The 25,789-nt window shown below is 35.7% G+C and overlaps 1 protein-coding gene across 4 annotated transcripts in view; it reads right to left on the reverse strand.

Moving 5' to 3' along the window:
* NBEA (neurobeachin) overlaps nt 1-25,789 on the reverse strand; it is a 477,681-nt gene that overhangs the window by 209,489 nt on the left and 242,403 nt on the right. For all 4 annotated transcript variants that reach the window (XM_032678783.1, XM_032678782.1, XM_032678781.1 and 1 more), the window contains 2 exons: nt 16,555-16,663; nt 12,760-12,926 (listed from right to left, as the gene is read on the reverse strand). In XM_032678783.1, coding sequence (XP_032534674.1) covers nt 12,760-12,926; nt 16,555-16,663 — 276 coding nt within the window. The remainder of the gene's footprint in view (nt 1-12,759; nt 12,927-16,554; nt 16,664-25,789) is intronic.

Below are 25,789 nucleotides of genomic sequence, written 5' to 3' on the forward strand. Positions count from 1 at the left end.
AGCTTTCCAGATTTGGTTGTCTGTCAGATCTAAACCTGAAGGATTTGCTCCATGACTCTTCAGTCACATCTACAGCTATTTCTCAGTCAGATAGTGTTTGTCAGGTAGTACGAAAATCTTCCTCTCCCTATCTTAATTCATCTGCTCTAGTTGTCCAAGTGCCTGCAATTTCTGGAACAGATATCATCATTCAGCTATATGTATGCCAATTATATAATTCACTGACATTTACGCTTCTCTAATGTCTGTGATGATATTAACTATGAATTTCTAATAGGGTTGAAAAAGTACCAGTAGAAGGTATGTCTTGCCTTTACAACTGCTAAGACTGACTAGTGTGGGGAGAAAAACAACAATAAAAATTTCAGAGTATTGGATCCAATGGAGAACCTAAGAAGCCAGTAGCCAGGAAACCCAAATATTTACTAGAAGGTACCTCAAAACTTGCCTGTGAATTAACATCTAATAAATGCTATTGAAACCATGAATGAAACAGAAATTTGTAGATGTTAACTTGTAAGGTAATGTCTATTGTGGCCTTTTAATCTTTACAGTTGAGATTTTTCCTACAGGTTTTATGTCTTTCAAGAAACAGTAGCATTACAACCTTACTGCAAGGATTCTGAAAAGCTAAATTTAACAAAAAAAAAAAAAGAGAAAAGTAAATGTATTTTCTTGATCTTAATACTAGAGAACAAACATTTAGAAGTAAATTTTTTTTATTTTAGTGTACGAAGATTGAGAATTTGTTGATTGCTTTTAAAGAAGTGGAATACTCTAAATAAATATTGAGTTGAGAGTGCCAGTTTAGTAATTTGTCAATGTGACTGAAATAAAGGACCTATTCTAGTACTTTCAAAATAGGACAACCCTAAAATTGCTCTCTGTTTAAAATTTAGTGGTGTCCAGTAGAACCCTTTGAATTTCCCTGCAGAGTTGGCAATCAAACCCTTTCATAGCTTAGCGAAAGATTATCAGATGATACAGTTTTACAGGGAATATCACAGCTAGAACCCAACATTGACCTGTAGATTTAGCTTCTGCAAACACACATACTTAAAAAAATTAATGTACGTGGATTCCACTGGATGCCCATTCAGAAGGAAGCATGAATGGACAGCCAGTGGAGGCCAGGTACATCAATTTTTCTAACCTCTGTGTTGCAGAAGAAACATGTCTATTTCTTTCCAGGGAAAATAATATATTCATCACCAAGCTACAGCAACAACATACACAGTGTCTTTAGTGAAATAACCCAGTCAAAAACTAAGCCTGAGCATATCCGATATATTAAAGGATCATTTACCCTAGTGGAGTGATATGGTTTGAAGCTGGCTCCCTGCCAAGTCTCCAAACCTCACCACCAGAAGTCCCCCCCCCCCCAAACCTCAGGGAGAAGAGGGAGGAAAAAAACCAACCAACTAAGAAAACCCGAAACGAGAGAGACAGCTAAAGTGATATATATATAAATATATTTACACTTATGTTACAATTGAAATATATATAAAATTTAAAAATATATAGAATTTCACAAGGGAAGGGGAAGGGGGAAGGGAAAGGGAACAAAACCAAAATTATATATATATATCCCAATCAGTAGCCCGAGATCTAGTAACTAAGAGTTAGCAAAGAAAATATCCCACCACTCTCCTTGGGACAACCGAGAGTCGCTCCGGTACGATCGCCGGCAACCTCTGCCTCCCAAGGACGACAAGGCCCTACCAGGCCTCGCTCCCCAACACGGCAGACTCAACAGCAGGGAACCTGCACCTCCAAGCCGCCGGAAGGAAAGAGAACGAAGGCCTCTCCTCCTTTCTTCTTATAATCTGGCTTACGTAAAAATCGTAGGGAATACTGGGTAAATCTGGACCTTGGTTACAAACTGATCACCAAGGAAGGCCTAGCCCAAACCACCACATGGAGAAACATAATTTTTATGTAAAAAGTAGTTTTCCTTTTTTTAAAGACAACTGGTAATATCTCTCTAGCACTATTGATTTGTTCATAAATTCTAATATGTCTTTTACACTAATTTTAATACTTTGGTTTTATTTCATCAGGCTTCAAACCTTTATAACACACATACTTTGTTAAAATTTAACAGACCATATAGCTTTCATTGAAGCCATTACCTGAGAAATTGGTTGCCATTCCCACAAATTTCCAATCATGTTTTTTCTACATTTTTAATTCCAAGACTGTTAAAAATGAAAGGTGACATATACTTGGGGAACAATTAAACAGTTTGTCTTTCTGGGTCCTCTAAGAGTATGCAAACTGAGATTTTTATTAGCCCATCATGATGATCTCAAATGGAAGAAAGACTGTTACGAAAGAAACTATTTTTTTCTTATTCAACCTTGTCTGGCACTTAGCCAAATAATGTGGGGTAGATTTTTATTTTCTCTTATGCTTTTCAGTGGTACTTAATTGAGATTAAATCAGAAAGGACAGTAGAGTCCATTTTGGTTTGGTAGATACATATCACATCCTACTCCTGGCTGCTCTTCTTTTCTGACAGCTTTCATTCAATTAATTTTCATAGATTTTTAGCTCAACAGTTCAGTGTGAAACTCTACCACTGAAAATACTGCCTGAAGTTCACTAAATAAATTTCCTCTACTATTAAGCTGTCATCAACTTTGAAAACTCCCCTTTTTAGTCAAGAATGCACAAGAGGTTAGAGTACTATTCAGTGTAAAAGACTGAAAACAATGCTTTGTTACCTAACAGAATTTGGAAACTTGAATGTCTATACATTAAAGAAAATGCAAATGAACATTTTTTAATACCAAAACAACACTTCCACTCACTATGAGGTAAATATGTCATGCTTTACTTTCCTCCATGTTTCCACATAACACAAGATGTATAAAAACTAACACACTCTTATGGCAAAGTATCCCAAAGGCTTCAGTAATATTTCTAAATTGAGTCTAAGAGACATCAAATTTACCTTCCTCTTTATGTACATTTTTATTGGTTCCTACCATTAGTGCAAACATAGCTTCTAGTAAATCATCTAAAGAAGTTTCTTATACATGCATCTTTCCTAGATTCAGCTTATGACTGTAACAAAACCAAAAAGCATTCCCCCTCCAATAAAAATAATCTGATATCAGGAGAAAAGTGAAAAAAAAAGGAAATCTGAAAAGTAGGTACACTTAAATTTTAAGAAATAATTTAAATACTAGGCTATTAGCATTGCTTATGCAGACTATTTTTCAAAACAATGGTTAGTATTCTCTAACTGAACAGAAGAAGTACCCATGGCTTATGAAGTTTTTGGTGTTTTTTCTAGTAATCTAGACAATTGGACAATTTGCTACATTATTGGGTTTTAAAATGATTCAGTGCTATTGAATGTTTAAGAAATACTTATGTCACGAGACAGTATATTCATGAAGCCGAAACAATCACTAGACTGTGATTTTCATCTTTTTTATTGAACTACCTGCAGGGAGTCTTATGGGTATACTATCATGTCAAGGTCACAGGATTAAGTGAGCAGTGATGACAGTAAATAAGCCTTTTCTGTATATTTTAAAGGGTTTTACTGAGTTACTTAAAATACCACAACATAAATAGTCTCCCATCTCTATAACACATCCATGACAGATGACTTCAAAATATAACACTCCTGAGCAATGAAGTTTTACAATCCAACCAACAATCTATATTATTGACAGCAGATATCAATATACTGGGGAGCCTAAATATTGGGAGAAGCTTGCAATCTGTCATCATCAAAATATTAGGTCTGTAAGTGTACAATAAATATATCTACATACAGATCAAACCTCTGCGTGAACAGATATTACTGCTGAAAAAAACCCAGATCTTACAGGTTATTTAAAAACACAGTTATATAGAAAAAGTAAATGCTATAATAACAAATGTACCAAATCTACAAAAGCCATGTAAAAACAGATAATAAAACCAAGCCTACACAGTACTTTCAATACCGAGTGATGTAAATAGTCTTTAGAATTATACTGTGCATTACCATATCTATTTTACCAACAAGGAAAGCAGTATAATCAAGTATAGTAACCTCCTTCAAGTCATGTGACATCTATAACAGACATCGTATTTCTGAATCAGTCACAGTAAACCTGTGTAAATGTCTTTTTTCACTGTTTTAAAAAACTAAAATCAATCAGTTAAACAAACACACCTCAAAACCGCAACGAAGAGTGATCAATTGAAAGAGAGATTTCTGCTGGCAATTTTTTTCAGAAATCAGAAATGTGAATTGCCCAAAGATGATATTCACAGTTTAGTATCTATGAATATACAGACTGTACTAACAAAATGCATACAGAAACACCAGGCTCTGTTTGCTGGCCTCTGTGTCCATGCTCCCTATACACCCAAAACCAGGACTTCTTATGCAGTGCTTGGGAGCAGCAGTTGCATATACACTTGCCCATCACTCCCCTGTAGTAATACTGCAAGATAGGGCTCCCAGCAGGTTAGAAATTACTGCAAACAAAGCAAGAGAAGATAAAGTGAAATATGCACAAGCACAACGTATTTCTGGTTGATGGTAAAAGTATGGATAGATGAAGACTGCAGATGATGAGGAAACAAAAACTTGCTAAGCAGAGATAAAATATTTTCTTTTTAGCATCAGATGAGCCATATTATTGACACATTGACTTAGGAAAGCTCTAAACTAGTTTGAAGAAGGAAAACGTTGTACCACGGAGAACTAAAAATGGGGGGGGAAATCATCACGAAGGTTGTTTTTTAGCCCACTGTAGAAGAGGAGGACAAAAAAAAAAGTCCGAGCAACTAAGACAAGAAAAACAGATCAGTCTACTACATATCTTAGCTGATAACATGGCCATGAGGAAAAAGGAACTAGGAAGACACAACTATGAGAAGGGCTAGGTATAACTATTGTAACTATTGTAATTTTTAGCAAAGAAAATGATCCTATAATGCACATACAAATTCAAATATAAATCTCTCAAAGAAATGGAACAGGTTTTCTGAGGTGTCTGCAGAATTCCACTCTCCCCTCCCTCAAAGAAAGTGGGATTCAAAACATGCAATTGGGATGTCCCATACTACACCTTCCTCAGTGTCCGAAGATGATTTAATCTCCAGTTCATTTCCAAACCCTCTTCTGAATGTCTCAAATTATTTTACAGTGGTATGGTTGGACATAAATACACTTTAAATAAAAAAGTACAAGACATTAAGGTTTTGAGACAAAGGGAATCAAAATTGTTGCACTGGGTTTTCACTTCTGGTTAAACTGCACATTTCTGATGTTTCCAACAAAAAATGTCTGAGAAGTCTATCGAAATACTACATATTTCTCTTAGAAAAACAACTTTACGTTCATCTTCTGTAATCTACTTGAAGCATCTCATAGGAAAGAACCCTGTATTGTAATGGTACTAAAGCAGCCTATTGTGACTTAAAAATAGGACCTTTCTTAACCATTTTATATCAGAAAATAAAAGACGAACCACAGAATTTTCATTTCTGAGAAAATAAAGCCTTCTTAAAAGCATAAAATTTTCTTATTCAGTCTTCATATCTATGGGTTTTTTTCCTTTTTTATTCTTTGCTTTCTGCTCTTACATATGGGGAAGATGGGAAATCTGCTGCTATATTGCACAGGTATTACTAAATAGACGTGAGAAAATATTATAATCATGTGAGGAAAGTGTTATCTGCCTAATATTAAATTCCTCCCTCATGGTTTTTACTGAGTTTCTACTTCTATCTAAATTGGAGGAAAGAAGGAGCACAGATGTTAGGAACATTGTCCAGTACTGGCAACTGTTAGTCCAGTCTTCTGATAACCACTGCAGAGCTTGTTTTTTGCTGCAGGAACTAGAGGAAAACATGAAGAAAGGCAGCTGGATATTGAGGGCCTACTGAGATATGGAAACTTCAAAATCAACTGTCTGAATTTGAGATTCCTCAGGAAATTCTAAGTGGAAAATTCAAGGACTCTGAGTGAGTATTAGATGGACCTATCCACCTAATACTTGTCCTGTCTTTCTGTTTCTTAATCATTCAGTTACAGCTGAAGACAGGTTACAGGGCTAGATGGACCACAGGTTGAACTATTATGGCTGTTCTTGTGACTGGTATCCTGGAAGTTGAATGGCTGCATGTGCATGCACATGCTAGCTCTGTGGCTAGACTTCAGAAGGAGCAAACTCCTTAACAAACCAGTCACTATATGTACAAATTGACTGTATGCAATTTGGGTTTGTATTCTGATTACTGTCCCAGTTGACATTTAAAGATCTGTTGTTCCTAAGGATAAAGAAAACCAAAATTCACAAAACTTTCTTCTTTGTGTTTGCCATGAAACAAAAGGAGAAAACCAAATTTAAGCAGAAACAGAGAATATTTTGAAGCAAAGTAGAAAAAAAAACAGAGTAAAGAAGAAAAAAAATCTTAATGCAGAAGTAATAATGTGAAAGAAAATGCAGAAGCCTTCCTTCTTTAATATGAAATACAATGTATTGTACTTCCTAGAGATAAACAAGTCTTTCCGTGGAGTTGAACAAGTCTTCCCTGACTACCACGTTTCTCAACATCGGAAAACACTACCTCTTTCCAAAGAAAATGTTTTCTTAAGAGGTTTCTTCCAGATGTGGGAAAAAATCTATAGAACAGCATCGCAATTTGAAACAGTTAAATGAGTAACCTTGCACAAATACAGAACTGAATAAATCTCACATAAGCAAACTGTGCAATCACTTGTACAGCCCATCTCTGGTTATACGACACTCTTTTCTTGGCAGGTATCTCTATGCTGTAAATAGCACCCTACACTTAACCTCCCATTATTAGAAAAGAATACAGAATTCTTCTATCCCCCTTTTTCCATCATGCTTGTTAAATGACACAGCACCATTAGCAAGAACTTCTTCAAATACTCTCTGCCTTCCACCACAGTGGTAAGCATTCAGGGAGAGAGGAAGAAAGAGGGTATGTAATGGGTAGGGGGTTTAGAGAAGCCACAAAGTTGAAAACATAGTAAGAAAGTTAGAGTAGATTGCAATGTCAAATACCACAAAAGAGTGATCAGACTAGCAAAATCATTTCACTCATATCTATGTTTAAATCCTGCTATAGAAGGATGACTAATACCGGACTGAAAATGTGAAAGCTGCTGACAAATTTGCTGATCTCAAAGTATCTCAAGTAGTGCAGCTAAGTAGAAACAACAGAAGACAGAAAAGCATTTTCTAAACGTTTTGTTGTGATGAAATCATCTCAGAAATAAATATCTGGAACTTGTAACAGGATAGCTAATGACCAAGCTAAAGTGTGTAGTTCTAATAGGCCAATCTGAAAGTATATATTCTGCAGAGGAAAAAAAAATCCCACCAATTCCAGAAACAAAAAATTCATAGTCCTTACAGAGAATGTGGAAAATTGCAGAACCTTAAGAAGCCCTCTAACAGTGGGCATGTCAAACATGCTTCTGGATCCAGTAGACAGGATTTTGTCCTACATCTTTTCCACTTTCTACAGCTGCCTTTGTAATTTATGTCTAGCAGTTAAAATGATCCAGAACTGAATGAATAGCTAAACCAGATGAAGCCGATTTGCAGTGGTCGACAGGATAGGTTCTGTGCTTCTCTGAAGTTCCTAAGACAGCAGCTAGTATAGAGATGGAACTAGAGAATTCCAAAGGCTGGCTGTAAGGGAAACAATTTTGTACTAAACTCCTGTGATCTGGCCTCCTTTGTTGTAAAATGGAAATATTTGGTTTAGAACCAGTGTTGTGCCAGAATCAACTTATTTAACTACCAAGCCCCATAGGTTTGGGAAAGGGGAGTTCTCTTTCTGTTCTCAGCCCCCAGCAGAACCAAGTCTCTGCAGAAGCACGTGTTACACGTGTCACGTAGTGAGAGGCAGAACTAGCTGTCTGGCAAGAAACTTTTTATTTCAAGCCTGTCTCCCCAGACGAATTTGGTCTTCACCACAGAATGAGTTTGACAGCTCTGCCCTCCACCATGAATGATTAATTTGTTATGGGTGTCTAGTTTAACCAAAGATGGATTTGAACAGAAAAAGCCCTTGTATACTTGCTCTTTGTAAAGTGCTTTAATGTAGGTGGAACCTCGTTCTTCAAATCACAGAAAGCAGGAGAACCAAGTCTCATTTTTAAATATAATTTTTCTCATTATAGTAGGACTCTTGTGAATATCAAAACTGATCATGTGAAAATATCTATGATAAGCACTTTGTATTTAGATTAGAACACTAATTGGAATGCTGAACTCTTCTTACTGCCCCAGATTGCTTTAAACCTATAGAAACTGTAAGGTAGAGCTTCATATACAGTATTCTTGAATAAAAGTTTTTGAAAAGTTGAGATATCTGATAAAACCAAGAAGCTTAAGTAATACAGTAACAGCTTATGGCCCAAAACACAGGCATGCATATGGCTGATAAGGAATTCGAACTGTGTGTACAGACAAGTTTCATTAATTTTTTTTTTTTTTAAAGAAAGATGTGTATGGGGAGGGAAGCAGATGGGGAGGAAGAGAAGTGCCATATGAAGCTGACAGAGAAGACAGAAGGAAGCATATGTTGTGACATGAAAACTATAACCCTGAAAAAAGCTAAGGGTAAGTGCTGGCTTAAGGAAGCTTTGAATGCTAAGCTATGAAACACACTATTTGATTCTTCCTGAGTTCAAGGAAATAGAATGTTGCATATCCACTCTGAATAAGTGGCAATGCATCAAAGAAATAACCAACTAATCAATTTCTCATCTGAATTGGAAAAACCTGCAGAATTCTAATTTTGGTATAATGCTAAAATTAAAAACAGGAAAACCAGTATGTTTAGGGTAAGCTATTATGGAGATACCTAAAAGTGTCAAATTGCCAAAATGTGAAAAACAGAATTAGTTTGGTTTAAGGGCACAAAGAGGATTTGTAACAAAATAATGAGAATTATTTTGAAATCTATTATTCTTTGTCTGAGATATGTAGAGGAAAATCAGATGATTCAGTAATTTCCGTTTGTTGTAGAGGAGTTGATGCTCACACTTGCAAGAAACCAGCCAAATGAATTTTGGTTTTCACATTAAGACATAAAGGAAACATGCTAGCACTGACAAGAAATAAAAACTAACTTTTTTTTTACAAAACTCTTATTTACTATTTCTATTCAGGAGATGAAAGAGTAAGAGGTTTTCAGACCAACTCAAACTCTACTGATTGATTAATGTATGGACATGGATTAGTTGTACATTGTAACTGCATTTGTAGGTATTTAAGTTGTGGAGCATTTGCCTGTAATTAATTTCACCTTCATAAATTCATAGATAATCAGGAAGCTAATTGAAATGCAAGTCACCTATGATTTTATGTTATTTTTATTTAAGCTATCTATATGTAACTATAATGGAACTTGGAATTGAAGGTTTCATATGATATTTTGTTGACTCATACCATTCAATTTCATTCTTCTTTCTTCAAAGATTTTGAGAACAGTTTATGATAATATACTTAAATTTCATAATTTAAAAATACTATAATATTTCACTCATCAAACCTCTTGTTTTTCCTCTCAGTACTAGCCTTCTGTGTTTCTTAATAGTCTCTTTGTTTCTTAATGAAAAAAGAGTAAACTTTGTGGCACCTACAGATTAAATAGTAAATGCTGGTTGCTGCTTTCTGCAAAGACAAAACACACAGATACAAAAGCTGGGGAGGCTTACAAGCTCATTGCCTTGAACTGCAAACACAAGAAAAAAGGTTCTCTGCAGTTGGGTCATATTTGACAAAATAAGACCATAACATTTTGCAACATGAGCATCAATGTTAAAGAAGTTAAAAATTGTTTATCTTGAGAAGAGATAAACAAAAACATATAGGAGAAGGGGAAAAGGTGTCAAGTTGTGCCAGGGGAGGTTTAGATCAGATATTTGGAAAAAATTTCTTCACCAAAGGGGTTGTGAAACATTGGACCAGGCTGCCCAGGGAAGTGGTTGAGCCATCATTCCCGCAGGTATTTAAAAGACTGTAGATGTGGTACTTAGGGAAATTATTTAGTGAGGAACTTGACAGTTCTAGGTTAATGGTTGGACTTGATCATCTCAGAGATCCATTTCAACCTAAATGATTTTATGATTCTATGTATGAGTACAATTATCAGTAATTCAGTAGCTGCAGCTGTGTATGTAATAGAGAACTGAAGCTTTGAAGAATCACACTCATGTTCACCCAAATATTTTCTTACCATTATCTAATCCATTTTGGATGTCAAAGGCATTCCTATTACCCAAGTATTTATTGTGCAGAAGTGGCTACCTGTTTCTTCCCCTGCCCCTTCTGGGCCTGAGGACAATCTCCTTAATTCACCATTTCAATGAAGGGTCTTCAGCTCCTAAGGTGAACAGGAGACCATCAGTGCACTTTCAGAACTGGGAACACTTTCCCTGACAGAAATGATGGAATCACTACAGAGGTCTAGAGGTCTGGAATGATAACCTGGGTTTTTTCATTTGTTTTAAAGTAACTCTGTATTTCAGTCAGGCTGTATCTCCTGGGGTACAGTCAATAAAGAATCTGCTAATGCTGCAAATGTTTGTCAGGAACTAAAACCAGAGACTTGAGTCCTGTTTTGTCTCCTGCCAGCCAAGACCAGAGGTGTGTATGATTTTGGAACCCATCTCAATTTTCATCATATTGGATGGAGTATTGGAGGAGCTACCTAACTAAAAACAGTTTATGCCTTCTGTGCCTGAGGAGTTTAATGAGACCTCTCTCCATTTTCTGCCCTTGATGGCTTTCAGATCTGCCTGCTAAGAATGAATGACCTCAGTCCCTAACAAGGCTCAGAAGCTCTCTCACTGGGCATCTCCCTTTCCCTGTTGTCATCCTAGTCCTTCCCATTCACAATCCACTAGGTCCCATGACAGAAGGTGCACTTGTGTGCTGGAGCACAAAGCTGCCATGGCACACATGGCAAAACCTCCAGTGCAAGGCCATTTGCTTCCACTTGGCTCCTTCAAAGAGGGAACCCCACTAGGAGACCTTGTGCTGTCATCATGTCCCCCATTCTCCAGGTTAAGCAGCTACCTGCAGCTAAAACATAATGAAGCCAACAGCTTCACCTAACACAGCAAGCACCAAAACGGGAAAGCAGCCCTGCCAGTAACTGAGAAGCAGGTACATCGGTGAAGTGGTATGACAGGGATAAAATAAGTTTCTTTTGTCTGGTATATGAAATTTGATAGGTTTCTCACAGGTGTCAAGCTGTGTTACGGTCCATCAAAAACTATCATGGACTTAAGAGAAAAAAAAGCTGCAGCAATGGACTGTTGCCCTTTAAGGATGCCATAAACAATCCTTGAGATAAAAGTTACCTAGCCCTAGGAAGAGAGAGTTTCATGGAAAAGTTAGTGACCAGGAACTGATTGAAGCCTGCAAAGTGGCTGCAGCCATTCACAAACTTGAGCAACAACATTATTAAAAAATTGTTATTCGTTATTCAAAGACATTAAAAGGATTGAAACTTGCATTTATTTTCATCATGCTCAACTCTCCAGACACATAGCTTTAAGCCTCAACTAGAGATAACATGAGCATCCCTTATGGACTAAGACTGTTTTGAATTAACCATATCACAATTTTCTACTCATCATTTTTGTAATTTCCACCAGAATGTTTCTGGTGTTAGACTGCAGAGTTTCTGTAAGATTGAATTTTCACACTTTTTTTTCACACCTTAAAAAATAAATACATCTCCATTATCATTCAGGAAAGAGTGATTTCTTTAGATAATGAATATAAAAAATTTCAGGTTTTTTTATAAAAAATTTCAGGTTTTTTTAAACACTGTATAACTGCAAGAACCAACTAGCCAGAATTACAAAAAGAATGAAGAATATATGTAGTATTTATTAAACTTTATTTCTGACATCAAATAAACTACTTGACAACTTTTCTAATAGGCTTAAACCTTAGATATGTAGTCAATCTAAACAAAAATATATTTTTAAAGAATATATATCTAGAAAAAAGTTTTTGCATTAGTCTATCCATTTCAACTAGTTTCTTACTGAAAAGGTTTTTCAGGAATGAGGGAACTTTCTGTTCTGCTCTGCCTGACTCAGAGTAGACTTAAATAGGACTTAAGCAGACAATCAAGCTGTAAAATTCTGGGTATCTGGGAGCAGGACTACCTTGATTTCTTTTGTTTGTTTCACTCTGAATAAATAATCAAATATTTGTGGCTAGAATGAACAAACAAGAGAGAGACTTGGCAGTCTCTACTTTTGCAGACAGGCAGTCACATGACAGATTCAGGTTCAAGACCTGGCTCTGAATGAAGGAAAGGAGCAATTTCAGCTCAAGTCTTCCGCATGAGGGTCAGCACCTTAGCCACTGGCTATTTTTGTGATTCAGAAGAGCAAGGCTCTGATTTTTTGCATGATATATGAAAATGTTTAATTTCACCTTCGAATAGAATGCACTTTTAAAAACAGTACTCAATAGAGTCCTGATTAAAACCTCAAACACTACATCAGCTACGTATGGAAGAAATTATATATTTAACATATTTTTAAAATTAATTTTTTTAAACAGGAATACCTGCAGAATTGAGCTGCACTTTAGTTATGTTGAGCTTTGCACATGCTACATTTAAGTACATTAAAGTTCCTAATACATTCATATTTCAGTTATACAATGCCTGCTTCTCTTAAATTTTGAAAGCAACGATTAAAGCCCCACACATTTTACATTTGCAAGTTACCTGTGAGAAACGGCTCCCCAGGCACCATGTTTATTTGTTAGTATGTTGAGTATCTTCTGTTTCAGCTGATTGGCTGTAACATGATCTCGATGCTTAGCAGCACTGATGAGGTGATCACACATCTTCTCCTCCTCTCTTCTGTCAGCAGCATACTGAGCACACTGCGACTAGGAATGAAAGCACATCCACTTTATAAAAGACAGGATATTTAGAATTGCCTTAAAATATTATTTACTAAAACTCTTTAAATGCTACAAGAACCCATTAAAATACTTTTCAGAGGACAAAGTCATACCATTCCATTGAAATGGTTCTCCTAGTATACACTATCCATGAAAAAGCATTCACTTAGATCATGTAAAAATTGAAATACCAAGGGCAAAGACAACAGAATTGCAAAAAAACACATTTAGCCATATATCTCTGTGTGTATATGTGTGACCATGGATACGCATTAAAAGTTAGCATCTCGTGGGAAATGTTTCATGTGTTCTCAGGTATAAATACGGGTATAACATACATAGCGTAATATACAAGAAAAAAATTACGTACACTGATTTTGATTTTTAAATTACATTAAGACCTAAAATTAAAAAGCCCTTTGATTATTTTATTACTAAGGGTGCTAAATAGGAACTCCTTTAACTACAAAACTAAGGAGTACATTTTCTATTTCATATCACAACGTGAAAAAATTTCATAACATATTACCACTTTAAAAACCATAATGGATAAAAAATTGCTCATCTTTTAAACTGGAAAAAAATCTAATATTTTCATCATGTTTCCTTTAAGAGAAAACTACCTCTAAAATAAATGCTGTGGTTATTGGACTTCATGCAAATTTGTTTCTAAACTGTAAACATTCTATAGTGGGGTTTTTTTTGATAAATCCTTTCTTTATGTATAATAAACACAATATTTGTCCATTTATTTTGTCAAAATCATGTTAAATTCAAACTCAATTTCTCCTCCTAGTAAAATTCTTTAAAAATGTCCAAAGGAAGGGAATGCAGCCAGAGTAATTAAAAAAAAATCCACTATAACTTTCTAGGTATAAATTTAAAAGGCTAGATTATTCTCAAAGCAGCTAATTTAAAAAATACCTTTTAAGGGACATTATTGCACTCAGTTATTGTGCACGTTTAACCAACACTCAATGCTGAAACACAGTACTGAATAGAATCCAATTTTCTAGGATTCAAAAGAGCAATTAAAATTAACCTCATACTAAATTGTATTTTATTCTTCATATTTCTGCACGCTACCTTTTTAGTACAGATCACATTAGCATTCAATAAGATTTTAACAGTGGTCTTTCCATTATGTTTACAGACATTATTTCAAGTAATCTATCTGGAAAAGAACAATGGTTACACAAATTCATAAAGGGTTAATTCATTTTTCAATTTATCTTCTTGTACAGGGAAGCACCAATTAGTACAATGATCTGCTTTAGTAATGAGGTTAATATTTCACCAGCTCATTGGACAGTAAAATTAAATTTTCATTTTTTTTCCTGAACAATTACAAAGGTCAACAAAACAATAGTTAACTGTGAAGCAACCACTCTGGGATGAGTTTCCCTGGCTCTGACTATGAGTCACAGGATAAACTTTAGATGCTGGTTCAGGGCCTCCCCACTACACAGGAGACACAGTAACTTGGTGCAGCTTGGACCAAATAATTTCACCCATTATGATTCAATTAATGTTTAAAGGATAAAAATAAAATATCCCCCCACATCTCTAGCTGAGAGCAATTATTAACATGTACTAAACCCCAGAACTTATACCAATACAGCCTATTAGAACAAAAGGACAGATTTACAATTACGTAACAGAAAACTACCAGAAATTTCTTTGTCCCTACTGCTTTCAAGTAGATGAATAGTAAAATGTTCAGTTGTATTCACACCATTATTAAAGACCATCTATAAAACATTCTTTCAGACTTTGATCATCACCTTATTTAAGTACCTCGGAATTTCGCATTTAACACAGTCTACATTCATAATTTTCTTTTATGATGTGCAGTTTTTATCCTACTCATCTAAAATGTTTATCTGAGGCTTTTCAGGTGACAAATGTAATGAAAATTTTCATATACGAAAAATGTTGTTTTCTTCACCAGACAATAAGATTGACTTAAGTCTATTCCTTTAGGGAATTTAGTTAATATTCTAAATCCTATTTGCTAACAGAAGCTGGAAGTTAATTGAATATTCTCATTCTGTCTAGAGTTCTGACAGATCTTATACCTCAATGTATTCTTCAAAGAGCAGATAACTCAATCTTCCATTGTCATCTTAGGTTACTGCATGATGCTCTGATAAATATCAAATGTTATTTATTGTTGAGGCAATATGAAACTTCACTCTGACATACACTTAATTGTAAATGTGATTTTACCTATGTTCAAAATATCCAGCATAAACTTGGTAATAAAGTTGTTGCAATCCCAAACGACAAGTGTCTGCTGTCTGCTCTGACAAAATGAAGTAAAGGTTATGTGTATTCAAAATGACAACAGATATCTCTATGTCTCACACTTTTCAGCTAGGTCAAGGAGCACAAGAACTAGTACATCAAAGTGCACATTTAAGAGAGCTGTTTCAAGAAGATAAAAACTTCATCAAAACTAAGATTACTGGATCCTATTTCTAGCCACCAGCTGCTTGTTGACATTTTCTGACAGATGAATAAATTGATACAGCTATTTATTATCATAAATACTATGTCAGTCTATCTTAATGTTAGGTCATTTGAGCATTAAAACGTGGAAATGTATGTTTGCACATTTATACTTACATCTACATAAATGTATGCCAACACAAGGCAGGTTTGGAAATGATAAAACCCAGTGATACTGATATGTATAAAACACCATAAAAATGCAAACCCATATTTGATAAAGTCATGTCAAAAATGAAGTTTTAACTTTGCTCCATCATTTCTGTATGATTTTTTCTTATAGGAACAAAATTAATTCTGTATAAATAATTGAAAATCTGCTAAACTGAACGAGTTTTATAACAGTTTTTCTTTACATTTGGATCACTTTCAAACCATGTAATTTAAATTGCATACTGCAACATTCATTGATGAAAAAAACCGATTGAATGCTAATTCCTTTTCAGAATAAGAATTATAGACATTAAAGAGTTATGGGAGTCAGCTGCTCTGTTACTTCTTTCAATACTGAATAGACATTTTAAACAGTCTTAATGTCAATGGTCAATGATTCCTAACTAGCAAGAAAGATATACAATATTGTATTTCAATATATAAATTATAGCAGGTGAATGTTCTAGAGTGCTCCAAAATTTGAGACTTTCTAACAAAATGACCTTAAAATACTGTTCGTTTGATAAAACATTTCTATTTCTTATTTTTGATGAAGTATCGTAAGTGTATGAATTGCTTTACTTACTGAACTCATACTGTTGATAAAACTCAACAAAAAAAAAATTACTAATGTGATTTGCATTACTATTTTCAATAAATCAGTAAAGTTCTTTGTGAACCTAAGGGTCCGCCATATCAGATTAGATATTCTGATTAAGGCTTTTCTTCAAGCTGTAAATACTTTTATGAATTTCAGTGACAAGGTGAAAAATTAAACTCATTCCTTGTGTTTGACATTTACTAAAGCTCTTAAAAACTAGTTTTGAAATGCTTTCAATGTAAATTTCTTCCTTGGAAGAAAAAAAAAATTCTTATTGTATGGGGTTACGGTCTAGGTAACAAGTGAGTGAAAAGAGAGAATCAGAAATGGACCGGCTCTCAGGCTTACCTCAAACTCAGCATGCTTGTGGACATCTTCAGCTCTTTGTCGGTTCAAAATAAATTCTGCTTCATTTGCGACACGCACTATATGGTCTTTCATTGCATGACATAATAATCTAAAATAAGAAAAATCAAAATCAACCTTTTGATGTACTTCAAATAAACTATTTCATCAGATTTACTTAAAATGGAAAAAAATTAAAATAAATGAAACTACTGTAATTGAACTGCCAAATTAGTTGACATAAAAAATTAATTTGATCCAAATTTTTCTGCATTGGTGAAAGCACAAAGAAATGACATTACATTGAAAAAAGTTTTTATTATTGAAGGGAAAAGTTCTTTATGGAAGTATTATATTTTGAGTATGTTTTTAACAACAGTCTCAATATGAATATGAGTACCGTACTATCATTTAAAAAAATCTAGACAACTGTTTAAACTTTTATTTGTACCATCATATTGTTAAATAAAGGTATTCCAATTTCAGTCTTAAAAAATCATGGGATTACTGAAGATTTAAAGTGCTATTAAAATTGCAAAATAACATTAGTAGTTCTCATATGTTTTTCAAACACTAGAGTGAAAGGTGCACCATATCTACAATTTTTCAAGATATCATAACTAGACAAATCTTACTTTAGAAGACGATAAAAATAGATTAAAACTGGACTGAGACTGAGGATGTCAGTCAGACACCTTAGATGAAGACTTTTGTAAAAGCCACAAAATACCATGAGATACATAATAAAATTACAGCATAAACAACACTGTGTTGTTAAAAATGCTAACATCTTATTGGGCAGCAATAATGGAAGCAACTGCTTTCTTGTCCCTATAGTCCATATCTAGGGTTGGCCATTCTATTAAAAATTACTCTGGTCTTCTTATCAGCAGGGAGGAAATATTTTTCAGGATTAAATGATCCAACAGGTCTGTTTAGGGTGAGGAAGAACTGTTTCTTTTTGTGTCAAATTGGATCATGGTCCTGGGATTTTCCTTCTTGCAGCATCAGGGAAACACACTGAATTTCAGAGATTCTTATATTAAGAATGTGAGAGTTCTAGCAAATTCCATCCTAAGGTTGATGTTGCTGTTGGATGCACCACAAATGAAAATTATAATTATTAGAAATGAAAGACATGATTACTAGACCTTACACCTGTAAGACGGAAAGATGTGAACTCTAATCTTGCCTTCTTTGGTGTGCTCTACCATCTGGGAAGGAAGCAAATCACCCTGAACTAATATTTAATATGTGTGTGTGGGGCAAGGGAAGACATAAGTGTAGGGGCCTCTCTTTAGAGATAAAGACAAACAAGCTTGTTTCAAGGTTTCACATTGGGCATTCATGCTTTTATCTAACCCTTTGCTATTTTTGAAAGCAAAAAGTATTTTGCAAACTATAAGCTAAAGACTAAAGTTGCTGACTTCGTAGTCTTCAAAATTTAGCTTTTTTAATCTACCCTGCTGGAAAACTGTTAAGAGTCCAGATTTTTATTGTTAAGAGGTAAGTGTAGAAGCGCCCTCAGATATGGATTAGGAGTGAACATTAGTGGGTGTCGAGAGGATATGGTCAGACTCTTCCGTAGTGCCCAGCAACAAGATAAGGGGCAATGGACATGAACAAACACAGGAAGTTACAGCTGAATATGAGGAAAAACTTCTTTACTTTGGGGTAACAAAGTACTGCAAGAGTGCCTAGAGAGGTTGTGGAGTCTCCTTCCCTGGAGATATTCAAAAGGTGCCCGGACACAATCCTGTGTGTCCTATTCTAGGTGAACTTGCTTTAGCGGGACTAGATGATATCCAGAGGTCCCTTCCAGCATCAACCATTCTGTGATTAATGACATAAACAAGCTTCTCTAAAATGAAGAACTGAGTATTTAACATCTTTAATCACATTTTGCATCACAGGTCTTCCTGAACTTTCCCCTATGACATTCATGACCTGGAAGCAACTAGCTAGGATTTCAAAACTGAAAACACATAGATTTCAAGTGTCTACTAGCTGCACATTCCTTCCTGAATGAGTAACCTATGGAATAAATGGAGCACAGTGCAAATGGTCCAGCTGTGGTCCAGACAAGAATTCTAATTCTAAATGGTTTTAGGTGAATGGCTATAGGTTTCCCTACTACCATGAACCTGATGAGAAAAGATGAAGACTAACTTCAATCCACTGGGTTTATTATCTGGGACATCTGAGCATGGTTTTTATACCTCAAAATCAAACAAACAAGCCCAAAACAACCCAACCAAAACCAACAACAAACCCCACAAACCAAACAAACAAACACATAAAAATCTAAGATGTCTCTGTTCACGAGCATTGATAAATAAATATCATATTCATCGTAATTGTATTTATCTGTAGTAAGAAGTGTTCACATTCTCTGTGCCCTTTTATGCACCTACAGGGGACTTCAAATGGATGCCTAAAGAATGCTAATTTGCACAACTTATAAACTTCTTGCCAGGGAATACACAGGGAGAAGTCTCTGGCTGCTTTACAGGAAACTTTTATAGACATGCAGCAGCAGGTTCAAACCAGCTGGCTAAAATTGCTGGCTCAGCTTTACCTCCCACCCCTCTAACGGTCCTTTCTGCTACAGAGACTGAGAGAACTGATGCGTTTGAGAACAACTTTGGAGTTGCTGCAGTTTTTGGACAGTACAGTAGCCAAACTAAGCCATACTCAGGTAACCTTGAAATGCCACAGGTCTTCAAGGTCCAAAGTCAAGGAGATGACAAATAAGAGGTGATCAAAGAACATGCCTGAATACTGGGTCCTGACTGCCTACAGCACTGAAATTATCAGCTGAGCCTCCATTCAATTTTTTGGCTCACTCCAATCCAGAAAATAGAGTCATCATCCAAAGAACAGTTGACGGGAGACACAGTGAAGAAACCTAATCAGTTTAAACTCAGAACAATGCTATCCAAGAAAGTTCTGCAGATGTTTTCATGCCATACCCCAGCACACATGGAACATATCATTCAGGAGAGTAAACCTCATGTTAATCCAAACAATCTGAACTAAACAGATAAAATAATGATATCTTAAGGTGAAGCAGGAACTGCACAGGCTTCAGGGAAGAACTGCATTAAGTGCTATGTAGGATGAATGAAGACACTCTGCTCTAGCAGGTGCTAACCTTAAGCAGTACGAACAAAGGCCAGTCCAAGCTACTTGGTTTCATTGAAAACTATGTTATCACCCTTTTTGTTTATTGTCAAAAGTCTTATCTATGGGTATCTCAGTATTATTTCAATTGTCTTGCAGTTGTTTCATGCATTCTCATATCTCTATCACTGATTGCAATTCCTTCAAGAAAAAGATGAAAAATTGTTTGTATGGTTGTTAACAAATTGGGATTATGACCAAAGTGAGGCCACAGCCTGTCAACACTATATAATCACTTCTAGATACAAAAGCATAGTTTATCTAGTCTTTGGAGTTCTGCGTTAGGTGATTCATTTACCTTAGGTGCTTGTGTGCACCTAATGCAGAACTCCAAAGACTAGATAAACTATGCTTTTGTATCTAGAAGACCATTAATAATCACATTAATCTTAAAATCCCTTGTCAGACAGACTTTTGAAAAAAAAGGGAAGGTTTAAAATCCAGGCCATCATTCAGAAATCTTGCACGCCTCCAAAATGCCTCAAAATATCTTGGCCTGCATGTTTTGTTTTGTAAGTGCAAGAATGTAGGGCTGAAAACAGAAGCATAATAAGTTAAAGCAGTTAAATGTGTCATCTTATCATTGAGAGGCAGCTACTACAAGGTCAGGGAAGCAATGTCTTACAGACATTTTTGCAAAGCTACTTGCTTCTGTGCTTGTTGTACTTGTTCAAGGATAATTGTTACTTTTTGAATTTTAAACCCCTTACTTACAAATAATTTTTAGTACTGATTTTTACTTCTAACTGAAAGTTATGATGTATTTCCAAACTACATTTCTACTAAGAAAAAGATGGCAAAAGTGTTATTACTGTTATATCTGGATTAAATCATAGCCAGCTAACTCTGAATCTCAAATTCATAGAGACATAGCACTACTCAGCATACTGTCCTAAATGGTATACACGTGGTGAACATGCATGTTAATGTCACCATCCTTTGAATACTAACCATTTTATCTAAATCCTCATTAACTCAATCACATGCATGACATAAGATTAAAATTAAAAAAAAAAAGAAACCTCTGACTTTTCTTGCATGAGAATAAGAGCTTACAACTATTTTTGGATTCTCACAGGAAAAAAAAAAAGAAATTATTCAGAAAGAATCTCAGCCAGGAGAAATCTTACACTCAGTAGTATCAAAGACTGTCAATATATTAAAGAAAAATAAAGATTTCCCTTCACACACTACAATTAAGAGAAAGGAACAAGGAGCTCTAGGTCAGCAAATTCGCTCCTTCATTGCAACACACAGCTACATCATAGAAACTATTTCATAAACTGTCTTTAGCTTGTTAAAGGCATTTTCATGAAATCCAGCTCATGAAATGTGTGTTCAATGTATGAAAATGTGATTGAGTTTCTTGGCTCCAACACAGTTTTGGAAGGGTCTCAGAATATTAAAACCCTTTTACTTTCCAAACCAAATGTATTCTTGAGCAGCCTTTACTGTTCCCTTTTATGCAAACATTGCCCTTAGGTTTACACAGTTCTTCCTTCTGTTGATCTTCTAATATTCCATCTACCCCTATTTTATTAGGCCAAGTAAACCAGCTCTCTGACTATGGCAAAACAGTTAGTAAGAGGGTTTTTACTAATATAGGTTGATTTTACCTTTTCTGCAAATGCATAGCCAAAGCTGTCAGCAGTATTCTAGACAGGTTCTAGTAACTATTTACATAGTAACATTAATGTTGCCTTATTTCAATGGAAATATCCCTTCTGATAAAATTCTAGAATTGTATTTCCCTTTTTCTTAGCCCTATATTCTATGATTTTGCACAAAATTTCAGCAATAGAATGGTGATTACCTCCTCAGACATTTCCAAAAGATGAATCAGCAGACTTTAGCATATATTTTCAAGAAGGTGAACTCCACATACTGTTACATTACAAAATGTATAATAACCTTACACTGTATAATATTTATACTAATGCAGGTTTGAAATCCACCCATTATATCCTGATTGATATTTCTGTCATCTGCCCAACTGTTTCCCATCTACAGTTTCTTACAGAGCACTCCCTTTTGGGTAAATCTATCCTCTGTATCTTTCCTAAACCTGTACAGGAGTGACCAATCCCAGTAAGAAGGAGCTTGAGGCATAGAATGCCTATATACTTGCTATACAGAGGGATGATCTGGAATTTGAGAGCCACATAATTTTCACTCTCCTTTGGAAATAAAACATTTTCTTTAGTGATATCTCCTTATTACTGTCACTGAGTTATACCCACTGTTCTCATTCACCCTTGACTTAGCAAGCCCTAAACACTAACCCTCAAAAGACCTAGTAACTAGATTAATGCTGAGACAGTGATGAGTCAGGCCTTCTGGTCATACTTATAATTCTCTACCCAAGAAGTGCTTCCAAAGGGCTATGGAGTTGCATGAAAATTTTCACTGCAGGCTTGCTGTACTTTTTAATACTCATTTCCAGTAATTCAGAAATTTTACCAAAAGAAAAAAGACATTGACCTTTATCCTGTGTGACCATTTCTTCAGCCAAGTGTGCAGCTGTGCTCTTCCCAAGATAAGCTGGTCTCAACCAGGAACTGATGATCAGTAAAAATCTTATCCTCTTTATGTGTTAATTCTTACTGCTATAAGGTGGAGATTAAACACTGACTTGGTAACTTAAGGTTTCTCTTCACCCAGACAAGCTTGATTTCTATTAATGCCCCCAAATTTACAACCCACAGTTAAAGTTCCCTTTACTAGGAAACAGGTTTAACTTGTTTTTAGGCTGAATCAAAAGACTTTCAGTATGGAATCCATCAACAAAGCAGTCTGAAATTACTTGTGACTCAAATCCTTCTACAGAGAAATGATCCTTCAGTACAGATACTTGCGGAGTTTCCAGCTGAACATATGGAAAATGGAAGTAAAAACTAGAATTAAAGTATGCTGGTACTTTACAATAAGCATGACAGGGCTTATATATCTGTAGGAATAAGAGTAAATGGCAGGCTCTCCTTTACTAAAAAATGGAAGAATCTCAGACTTCTGAGCAACAGCAGACTGGGGGAAGAGTATGTCTCAGGACATGCAGATTCATAAATAAGAGTTATTGGTAAATATTGTTTGGGAATAGATAAAAAGTTATTTTAAATCCAGGGAACTAGTTTTCCTGAATTCTCTCCTCAGTAAAGTTACTTTAGAATTCTGGAGTGCTTAGAGGTTAAAGGAAGTTGTGAAAAAGTATGTGTAATCAATCAGAAGCCTTTTTTTTACAGATACTGGAGTTTAAAAAGGCTGGACTGTAGAGTTCCACATTCCATGAAGTCACTCAGATAAATAGTCAGAGCCTGGGAGAACTTTTTAGAGTTTTGGATTTAGAGATAAGACTATATACAAACTCTCTTGGAAACATGTAAAAACCATAAAAGTCTTGTAACACATATAGATGAGGATTGGGGTGCTAATTCCACACCTATCAGAACTGAAGGATGAAAACTCTTATCTCACTAGCTAACTATCCTAAACTGACTTTGCTATCCCACAGTCAGTTTTTCCTAGTAATAATTTCACACAGAGAGAAAGAGGGCTGATAAATGTTATGCCGCTAGACAGAACAATTGAGCTTACTTTACCCAATTTTTTTTTCATTTGAAATAAACTAAAAAAAGCAGATCATTCTCAAACAGCAATTTTCAAAATAGATTACAAAATGAACATTTGTTATAATTTAGCTAAGGTCTTGCTTCCTCTACTCATTTCTGAAGTTCTGCCAACTCACATGTCCAGAGAAACAGATGCTTCTCTGATTTACTTTTATCAGATGCCCATAGATTATTTTTTCCAAAAAGTAGCCTCAAAATATGGCATATTTTCACCAAACAGTTGTTTTGACAATTATTCCTCTTAATGGCATTCATAAGAAATGAAACCTATAGTTGTGCTTGGTATCTGTCATAGGATTCATTAGTCTGACTTGAAGAGTTTTTAAGTTCCGCAAGACACAGTAGTGCTATAAATACTTTGAAAGTAAATTTCTATAAACTTTAGAAGGTAATGTCTCACACAGAGGTCTCATTTCTTGCAAAAGGGCAATGATGAAGAATTTGCTAGAAAAAAGTTTGAAATTATAGCATGCAAAGACTGGCTATTGGACTACAACATGAGCACATTGGCAAGATAAATTCATGAAGGGTAACCATTAATGTTTCAGAAATGCCACAGAAGCTGTAACGACTCAGTGAAACTCAGAGCCGAGTAAAAGGAATCTCTTCCACTCCTTATAAAGATTTTCTATTTCATATAAGAATTTTCTAAATCAAGAGGAATCTGTCTTGAAATGGTGACCATTTCATCCAAGACCAGCTGTTACGACTGAGATGGCCTGTATCTCAGAATTAGCCTTCCCTTTGAGGCAATACTCATCAGGCAATACTAGAAGGTGAGAGGATACCTCAAAATTTCTAACAGATCTAAGAACTCTAGCTGTACTGACCCCACAAGGACACCGATTGTTACCGTAACAACGTATGCTTTGTCTAACACAAAGTGACTATTAGTCTGGAGTTGGGAGAGCTGGAGGCAGGACTACAGCTGTAGTAAAGAATACGAGATTATAAAAAACCACATCTAAACAGGGAGCTCAAGCTCACACCTCAGCTGGAATAGAAATACAGACATTTGGTGCCTGAATGTACAGAAATATCTATGACAGGAATCCTCTGCCAATGGAAGATAACACATAGGCTGAATCTCCATAAAACAACCACTCAGAGTTGATAAAGGATTCCTCCAATCAAAAGTTATACTTGGTGAGGGGGACAAAAAGCAAGAAAATTTGGTCAAGGACAGAAAAATCAAACACCTTTGTTCTTATTTATATATTGTATCTGAGTGCTACTGCTTCCCCAGTGCTATTTTCTGGCTGTATTTGCATATCTGTAACATCCGTCTCTTAGGCAGGATAGATCCCTAAGATACTCCACTAGTCAAAGATATCAAATTAAGGCACGAACAATTAACCACAACCCTTGAAGTCCCTTTAAGTAGTAAATTTTCTACCTATTTAGTTGTCCATCCCTTCAGAATGTAGAGTTCCTACTCTGATATATGAATATTGTGGGACACAGCGTGAAAACCTTGCTAGTGTCAAGGGAAGTGATGTTCACTGCAATCACCCTGTCCATGAATCTGGTTGTTTTATCACAGAAGGTAAACGGTTAGGTTTGTCTTTTGTAAATCCACGTTCACTATTCTCAATTACCTTCTCTTTTGTGTGGCCAGAAACGTGTCTCAAAAGGACTTGCTACATGATTTTCCAAGGGACAGAAAAAAACTGACGAGCTTTTGTGGACTGTTTTAAAGATGGGTGCTGTCTTCACCTTTCTTCAGGCACCTGTGATCATAGTGGTCAGCCTAGCAAGGACTTTTACAACCATCAGATGTACACCATCAGGTATTACGGACTTGTATGGTACAAGTTGTCCGAAGGAATTCTTGACTCAATCCTTATCCACTGTTTCTAGTTGTCCTCCTTGAACCCTTTCACTAAAGACAGAGGCTTGAGAAACTTTCATGAAGAACGAGGCAAGTAAGGCACTGAACACCTCAATCATATCTGTCATCCATCTCACCCAGCAACAAGCCACATTTCCCTTGGTCAGCCTTCTAATGAAGCTCTTGCTGTTCTCTTCCAAGTCTCACTTCCAGATGACTATTGGCCATCCTGACAACATTCCTTACATGCTCAAGCAATGTTTCTAAATTCCTCCTTTGTAGCCTGCTTCTACTTCCACCTCCTGTGTACTCTCTTTTTGCGTCAGAGTTCTACTATAATTTCCTTAGGTAGCCAAACCACTTTATTGACACATTTACTTTTTTCCTGTTCTTGCATTTGGACGATGCTGTACTTAAAAGCCTGCCACCTTTCTAGAGCTCCCTTGACCTCCACATCTGCCTCCCATGGGATCCCAATAATCAGTTTCCTGAACAGGCTAAAATCTGCACTCATGGAATCTGTATTCTGCTACTCTCCATCCTCACTTCCCTCAGGATCTTGAACACCACTGTTTCATGGTAACTATAGCCAAAGGTA

The sequence above is a fragment of the Chiroxiphia lanceolata genome, chromosome 2 (genome assembly GCF_009829145.1).
Source record: "Chiroxiphia lanceolata isolate bChiLan1 chromosome 2, bChiLan1.pri, whole genome shotgun sequence".
In the NCBI taxonomy this organism is placed as follows: domain Eukaryota; kingdom Metazoa; phylum Chordata; class Aves; order Passeriformes; family Pipridae; genus Chiroxiphia; species Chiroxiphia lanceolata.